This window comes from Eurypyga helias, unplaced genomic scaffold (genome assembly GCF_000690775.1).
Source record: "Eurypyga helias isolate BGI_N326 unplaced genomic scaffold, ASM69077v1 scaffold26519, whole genome shotgun sequence".
Taxonomy (NCBI): domain Eukaryota; kingdom Metazoa; phylum Chordata; class Aves; order Eurypygiformes; family Eurypygidae; genus Eurypyga; species Eurypyga helias.
The window spans coordinates 1-8,026 of record NW_010271804.1 but is presented as its reverse complement, the minus strand read 5'-3'; the positions used below and the strand labels follow the sequence as shown (position 1 = coordinate 8,026).

Sequence of the window (8,026 nt, the reverse complement as noted above, 5' to 3'; positions counted from 1 at the left end):
GTACCCCGGCGCTGCCTGGTCTGCCCGGGTGCTGGATGGGTGCTGGTGGGGTCGGGTGTTGCTGGCCTGAGGGCTCGTGCAGTCAGCCTTTTCCCCGTCATATGTGTGTTCTTAATGAGTAACGCTGGGAAGTTTTTGTTAAATAATGTAAAAATTAAACGTTTGGCTTGCTTTTTACTTCCAGATCACTTTCTGCAAGCAGGTGCCATTGAAGAAACCGAATGAATGGACGGGTCAGGGCAGATAGGGAGTTTGCGTTTCATGCCGTCCGCTTGCCATAAGACATAAACAACACCGTGTCTCTGAAGTGACCCGGTGTCATTGGAGCTGTCTGCCCCGAGGGACTCTGGGGACCTCCGAAGGTAACAGTGTGTTCGGTAGCCTTCTTCCCTAACCCTCTGTTTCCATAAGTATTGAAAGGGAATCAGTAACTAATCAGTAGTGTTGCCAGACCTCTTCCCCATGTTTACGCCTCCTTTTAGGCCTTCTGCCTGTTCTGCTTTGCCAAAGAGCACTCAGGTTGCAGGCGTGCTTTCTGAGAAGATGCCAGCAAACACAGCCTTACTCTTTTGTCATGTCAGGTGACGTGAGTTTCCAAAGTGTTGTGGCCCACTGTTGCTGAAGGGAGTGATAGCTGTAGCAAGATACAAAAAATGCGTATTTTTATATTCCGTTCTGCCAGGGTGCAGTAACTTCTTAAAACACTTATCCATTCTCCAGTCTTACAGTTGCTTTTTTTTGCCAGAGTACTTGCTTTTGTGCTGTTTGTTGAAAAATGAGTGTAAGATCCTGTGAAGCACTTCTGCTTGAGTGCCTGTGTACTGCTGCCTTTTGTTGCCTTACATTCATTACGGAGCTTAGTTTCAGCCATGACTTGTTTGAAATAACTTCTGCTGTTAGAGTAAAATGTGCTGGTAGTGCCATACGAACAAACCTTTTGTCAAAACAATAAAAGTTCACGCTGACGGCCCGTAAAGGCCAAGTGTTTCCATGTATTATCAATCTTTATAATTACTGTCACCTTTGGTAGTAGTAATGTTTTTTCTTGGTACGTAGACGTATTCTAAGGCGCTTCTACATATTGTTCTGAATAGGACCTTTTGCAAAGTGTGGCATAACCTCATAAACATGCAGCGTCTCTCCTTTCATGGTGTTCTGTGGTAACAATTTCTCACCGACTATGCTTACTGCTGCCACTGAGCTCTGCCTGGGGCCGGCAGGGTGGCTCTCCCTTTGACGGAGCAAAGGACACCTCGTCTAAGTGGGGATGTGTCTGCTGCAATTGAAGATGCATCGGATATACACAGTGAATGGGCAGTGAATGTAGTCGAGCCTACTACACTGTGGCAGGAAGAACTTCCAGTTCAAAATGTGCCTCAAGCATTGTAGAGCTCTTAGTCTCTTGTGTAAGTGCCGGAAGCGTTAGGCAGAAGAGCTGAGGGGACCTTTAGTATAAGGAATTGGGAGTGCGCTCTTGCCCTGGCACTGTCTCGTCCACACTGAAAATCTGTTTGTGTTCTTTCTGCGACAAATGCCACACAGAGCCACCCACCAGATGCTGGGGACTGTAGCCACCTCAACTGCTTTCTCCCTATCCCTGGAACCGTGCATTGCAAGGATTGAATGTCAGTAGGTACCCCATGTCCCTTTTACCGAGTGGGTAATGAACACTGGACTGTACTTTAATTTACTCTTTGATTTTTTTTTTTAAATTATTTTTTTAACCCTTTGCTTTGCTTGTGAGCTGCTCATGGTTGCCAGCTGACATCAGCTCTGCCAAGTCCCACTGTATGCCAAAGCACAGAAGGCTGGCCAGAAGTGTGTGGTTGTGTTTTAATGATGCTCTGATAGGCGTATTTCTCGTGACAGCATTCTGTGCCTGGCAGCAGGGATGTTGTATCTGAAAGGAAGATTTTTTGGAACCATGTTTTTCCTTTCTGTATGTTAGAAAGTTACTGTAAACGTTTATATGCTGCCTTTCTCAAGAGAGGAGTCTGTGGCAGGGAGTTCCTCTTGCAGTGAATGTCACTGCAATACAGTGGAAAATCCAGATTGGCCTGCTCACCAGCCTGTTCTGCTTGCCCTGAGAGTTCCCAGAGGATCTGCTCAGCTGGGCAGGACCCGACTACACAGCTTTGGCCCTGGAGATGCCGCTTTCCCTGTTGGCTCTGTGAGAAGTTTGTGAAGGGGAGGGAATCCCTCAGTGGGGACGAACAGTGAGGTCAGCCTTAGACAGCAACTTGCTCTCTCCCTACTCTGCTCCTCCAGCGTCCCGTGTATCTTGAGCTAGATGTTAGGGTGGGTATCAAAGCAGAAAGGAGGTACGAAGCAAGAATTAAACGCTGCACAGAGTATTTGCCTTCAAGCCTGGGCTTGATTCTGTGTCTTCTATATAAACAAGCCCAGATACAATGTCTTCTCCCTCTCAGCATTTGTCCCATCTTATAAAAGTCCACATCTTGTGGATTATTATTTAAGTACAGTTGTGGTATGCAAACTCTGCAGTATTTTAAATGGGTGCTGCTTGTCAGCTCACCAGAAATGAGTTCTGTCCTTACTCCTTGCTGAGGATGCAGTTAAATGAGGCGTAATCTCTGTAATAACCCTCCTTGAATGTGGAAATTAAGCCTAGGAGGTGATAGGGGTACACATCATCTCTCCTCCCCAACCCTGCTAGCCAGTTTGAACCAAACAGGAGAGCAGATAGGAGGGAAAAAGAAATCAGAATGGCAATGTTAGCGGGAAATATCAGTGCCTTTGAAATTCCCTGCTTTAATTTGCACCTTGTTTCATAGTTCAGAATTTCATACTGGCAGGTCTGACCTGAGTGCTCGGGTTTTTTTGAATGTTGTGCTTTAAGGCATTTGCTGTTTCCAGTTGTGGTTCATTCAGTTCAAAGGAACTAGACCAAAATATTTTGATTAAAGGATGTGGGAGAAGGGAGGTAGAACAAGCAATAGACAAGAGGTGATTAGATAGTAGCTCATGTAACCAGACCAGCTCTAGCTGCTGAGTTAACTTCAGTTGATTTATATTTTTTGGCAAGCGCATCGAACCTGATTCATCATAATCCATAAATCTAATCAAGCGCGGAAAGCGCGTGAGCACAACAGGCATCCGAGAGTCCTCTGACGTATTGCACTAGCTGCAAAACATTCCATCTATTAACCACCAATTACTCACTAAAGTCAAAGCATTGTCATAAGCATAAGCGTATGTTATATCTGATTTTCTCATGCCTCTTCTGACCCTGAATTTGCCCCATTTGTGAGCGTTACCCTCCAAAGGAGGGCATAAATGGCCACTAATGAGGAAGCCAGCACATGAAAGCCTTCCAGTTTTGGGAGCTCTTGTCATCTTCCCGTGGAACAGGGCACCACCCCTGCAGAAATGCCACCGTATGGATTGTGGCGTTATTGCAGCAGTCACTTCCAGGTTTGTCTTCCAGTGCTTCCTCCGTGTTCTGTCTCTAGTGCCTGGATACATCCCTCTGCTTCCCTGAAGGCATTCCAGCGTCGTGGCGTGGGTGCCCTTAGTGAACAGTCTATAAGAGCTTTTTCGGCTTGCTTGTGGCTCTTCTGCTTGCTGCAGACACAAGCTGTGAAAGCCGTGTGGGATGGCAGACTAAAAATAACTTCCACCCTTGGTAATCTCCTAAGGAAAGCTAAGTCTCCTGCCTGGGTGCTGCGGATGGATTCTTCCTAGTTCCCTGTGGTCAGGCTCGCAAACGGCAGTGAGCCATGCCATCTGCTTTGAGGACAGAGTTGCTCTGGCAGGTGCTGCCTCGGAGAGGGAGCAGCTAGCACGGTGTTTCCGGGAGAAGGGCGATATTCCCACCTTGAGCTCGCGGATCCAGTGGATGCTGACTAGTACTGTAGACTTGCTCAGTTGTTCCTCTGATTCCAGCACACGGGAAAAGGAAGACGTGCGCATCCGGAGGGGACATTGTGTAAGAGGGATGATGTCTGACACTGCTAGGGTACCTACCTTTGCGTTTCCTGTCAGAGGAGTCGCTCACTGGGCCCTCTCTTTCCTTCCAGTGTCAAGGGCGCCATGATGGACAACCGTTTCGCTACAGCGCTGGTAATTGCCTGTGTTCTCAGCCTCATCTCCACCATCTATATGGCAGCTTCCATTGGCACCGACTTCTGGTACGAATACCACACCCTGTCCCCAGCTGAGAATGTTAGTGAATCTGGTAGGATCATCTGGGAGGAGTTTGTCAGCGAAGAGGCAGACGAGAAGACCTACTTTTTTGGTGCAACGGCACGGTTGGATTGTGGCGGAGGTGTATCACTGTACCCAAAAACTCTCACTGGTACAGCCCACCAGGTATCTCCGGAGCAATTAACACTTCCCTAGCTCAGCTGGGCTGCTGTGTGCTAACTTCCTCACAACACATTCATGCCACTTTGTTCCTCCAGAAGGCTTATTTCTAGCTTACATGGGGCTCTTTTTTTAACAGAGACACCGTAAATGTTGAAAGAAGAGAAATGCAAAAGGGTCTATGGCTGTCAGTGCTACAGACTCTGGATTTGACACAGAATATTTGATCCAAATGTAGTCTGGGGTAACCTGATTTTGCTTTTCCATCTGCTGTCCAACTGGGGATAGAGTTATAGTTGCTCTGCCAGTCACTGTCTTTTTAGGAGAGGTCCTGGGATCCAGCGATGCGATAAACATACTGTTTTATCAAAGGGGCACTCATTTCTAGTCATTCATTCGTGGGGGTTGGAACTAGATGATCCTTAAGGTCCCTTCCAACCCAAACCGTTCCGTGATTTTGCTTACAGATGTCACACCGTTGCATCGGCACATTTTGATCTCCTTGTACCGTAGTGCTGGATATAGAATGAAATATTTGTTTTTTCACGATGGTTGGGGGCTGAAAAAGGGTGATGAGCAATTATTTTAATTGCTTCCAAGTAGATTTTGGACACGTGCTCTGTGTCCAAAAAAGAAACACTTTTTCTGGAGAAAAAACATTGCATGAAATACTCTTTTTTTTTTTTTTTTCTTTTTCTTTTTTTCCCCTCTAATAAAAATACTTATCTTGGAAGACGCTTATACCAGCTCTGCTCAATAGTATTCTCAAAGCAACCCCTAACTGAGGCTGAAAAGGGGAAGAATTTAGTATAAAGAAGCAAATGCTTCCTGGTTTTAAAATAGTCCTCCCTGCCCCATTTTTGAATGCGATGTTTTCTGTGATCCCGCCTTCTGCCCGCGGAGGTAAGCGCGGCTCAGTCAAGCGACTCTGAGCACGACGAGTAGGTAAGCAGCAGAGCGGAGCGTCCTTTCCCTCCCCGTCTGCCGAGCACGGCCGCGTTCCCTGCGGGTAACCCAGGTAAGCTTGAAGGTGCTGCATGCTTGGGTGGTCCCTCATTGCAATCCCGGCAGTTCGCACACCATGTTACAGTGAGGCATCCCGCAGATCTGTTTGGAGAGGTATTTTTTTTCTTTAAAGTGGTTTTTTATCTTTTTTTTTTCTCTGAGGAGCCACCCAGCTTAAACGGTTGGGAATGGAGGGATTGAAGGGGGGAGGGATGGGAGCGAGACACCTAACCATAACCTGTTCTTTTTTTCTTTTCTCCCCAGAAACCGATATGACCACCAACTGCATCAGTTTTTCCCTCTCTGATCAGTTTATGGAAAAGTACATAGAGCCTGGAAATCACAACAGTGGCACGGATTTGAATCGAACTTGTAAGTGGCTTTCGCTTCTGGCGGATGAAAAAGTGGTTTCTCCGCTGCGCTCCCCGGTGAGGGAAGCGTCTGCGTCTTGCTCTGCCTTCGCAGAAGCACAGGCAGCAGGGCAGAGTCTAAAAGGGGAACTTCAGTGCTTTCCCAAAGGTTTTGCCTGTGAACGCAGCACAGAAATTTGGGAGTTAACAAATGAGGTTCTCCCTGCTCTGGTGGGGCCTTGGGCCCTTTTTGGCTGTGACTGTGGAGTGTCTGATGAAGCAGAAGCTGCGTGGGAAGAAGGGAAGATAAGACGGTGGGAGAAGCTGCCTTTCCAGGATGTTTTCAGCGAGTCCTGTGTGTTTTTTCCCGCGCAGATCTCTGGCGCCTGCAGTTTCTCCTGCCCTTCGTCAGCCTTGGCCTCATGTGCTTTGGGGCCCTGATTGGGCTCTGCGCTTGCGCCTGTCGCAGCCTTTACCCTGCCATCGCCACCGGAGTCCTCCATTTCCTGGCAGGTGGGTCTCCCGCCGCCCGCTCTCCCCGCTCCAGCGGCTCAGCCGGAGCGCTCCGGCGGGGAGCTGACTGCCCTCTGCTGCTTCCTTCCCCAGGGCTCTGTACGCTGGGCCTGGTCGGTTGCTACGTAGCGGGGATCGAGCTGCTCCATCAGAAGCTGCCGCTGCCTGATGACGTCAGGGGGGAATTCGGCTGGTCCTTCTGCCTCGCCTGCGTCTCGGCGCCTTTGCAGTTCATGGCAGCCGCTCTCTTCATCTGGGCGGCTCGCACCAACAGGAAGGAGTTCACCCTCCTGAAAGCGTACCGTGTAGCATAAGTGCTGGTGGGTGGCCGTGTTGTAGCCTCTCCTCCTCCCAGCCCTCCCTACTTCTTTTAGTCAGGATTTTACCCCGTACTGCGTGCTTCTTGCCACTTGAGACGGTTTCGCCTGCAGCCCCTGAAGACAAAGACCTCTGGGTTAAATGAACGAACCCCCAGAAGTCCGCGTGGCTTGAACGCGTTTTTAAATCGGAGTTTTTTAAGGATTGTTGTTGGTTTTTAAGCTCCAGTTCGTTGCCGAGTAACCCTTTGGTTAGGTGCACGTGCCTCTCCCTGATTTTATTACCCGGTCGACCTGGTGGACGTAGGGTGGGGGGTGGGAGGGAGATGGGAAAAGACGCGTGTAGGTGGGAATGGGAGCTGCGGTGCACAAACAACAGACAGTCAGGAGCGGTCTGCTGCGCGACCCACGCGGGTGGTACCGACGGCGAGCGCCCGGGAGACGTGGGGAGGAAGCTCAGCAACCTCTGTTACGGAAATCCCGTAGCTCAATCAGTCCCATAGCCTCGCCGTGGGTCTCTAGTTCTTGCTAGTCTCCTACTTCTTGCGGCTTCTGCCAAAACTGATGCGGGCAGAGCATCCGGCTGCGGGAGCCACCGTCCCGGACACAGACCCGACGCGTGCCGAGGGGCGGGTGAGTTGGCCCGCGGGGCGCTTTGTGCCGCTCTGGCTGCGCACGTCCGAGCGCTCTAATCCGAGCTGGTGGTGCTCTCGCTTGCTGTGAAATAAGGCCTTTCCTCTCGTCGCGCTGAAAACGACCCCTCAAGCATTTGGTTCTTCGTTTGGTTGAGTGTGTGTGTATATGTACATATATAAACTTAACTTTTTTTAAAGCTCACCTATTTATCCTACATAGCACACAACAGGGTTTTTTTAAAAGGTGCTGCTCTTTTCCCCGTCCTGCCCCAAACCTGGTGTTCCAATGAAATAATAATTAAAAAAAACCCTCAGAAATTGTCAGCGTTGTGTGAATCCGATGGGAGGGTGAGGGAATGGTCTGACGTGAACTTTACTTGGGGAAAGAAAAGCCATTGTCTGGATTGTTGTCCATTTCCAGGGAAACATCACCAGAAACAAAGATGTTTGGTTAGAAATTGGTTTTTTTTAATTTAATTATTGGGCTCCTGCTAACTTTCTCCTGGTCATTGCTGGGGGGTGCAAGACCCCATGGTTTCTAGTTAGTTCACAACTTCTGCACGTATTTCTTCTGCAGCTCTGGCCTGACCAGGTGGTATGTCTTACCTAGAAGACAGTGTTCCAAGGCTAAATTGTTCAATTCTGCAGCTTAACTCCCCTCGTTTCCTTACTCCATGATAACAAGATGTACGGCTTAGGAGAAGGAAATCCTGACAGGACGAATTGGCCTGTGATGATGGGCAGGGTTCTGTGAGGTACTCTTGGGGAGAATGCTGCAGGAATACACTGTTTGCTCACAATTGTTTGGTTTGGGTGGTTTTTTTTGGTTTATGCTTCTCTTTGTTTTATGCTCCTGTCACAGGCTGGGTGGAGAGTGGAT

General features: G+C 48.8%; 1 protein-coding gene across 1 annotated transcript; it reads left to right on the top strand.

The window, feature by feature from the left end:
- Positions 1 to 161: 161 nt before the first annotated feature.
- Positions 162 to 6,508, top strand: CLDND1 (claudin domain containing 1). Its single transcript, XM_010158942.1, is given in 6 exon segments — positions 162 to 362; positions 4,048 to 4,249; positions 4,252 to 4,332; positions 5,596 to 5,703; positions 6,057 to 6,194; positions 6,288 to 6,508. Coding segments are annotated over 5 exon segments (744 nt in total). The 5' UTR covers positions 162 to 362; positions 4,048 to 4,053.
- The last annotated feature ends 1,518 nt before the right edge of the window (positions 6,509 to 8,026 follow it).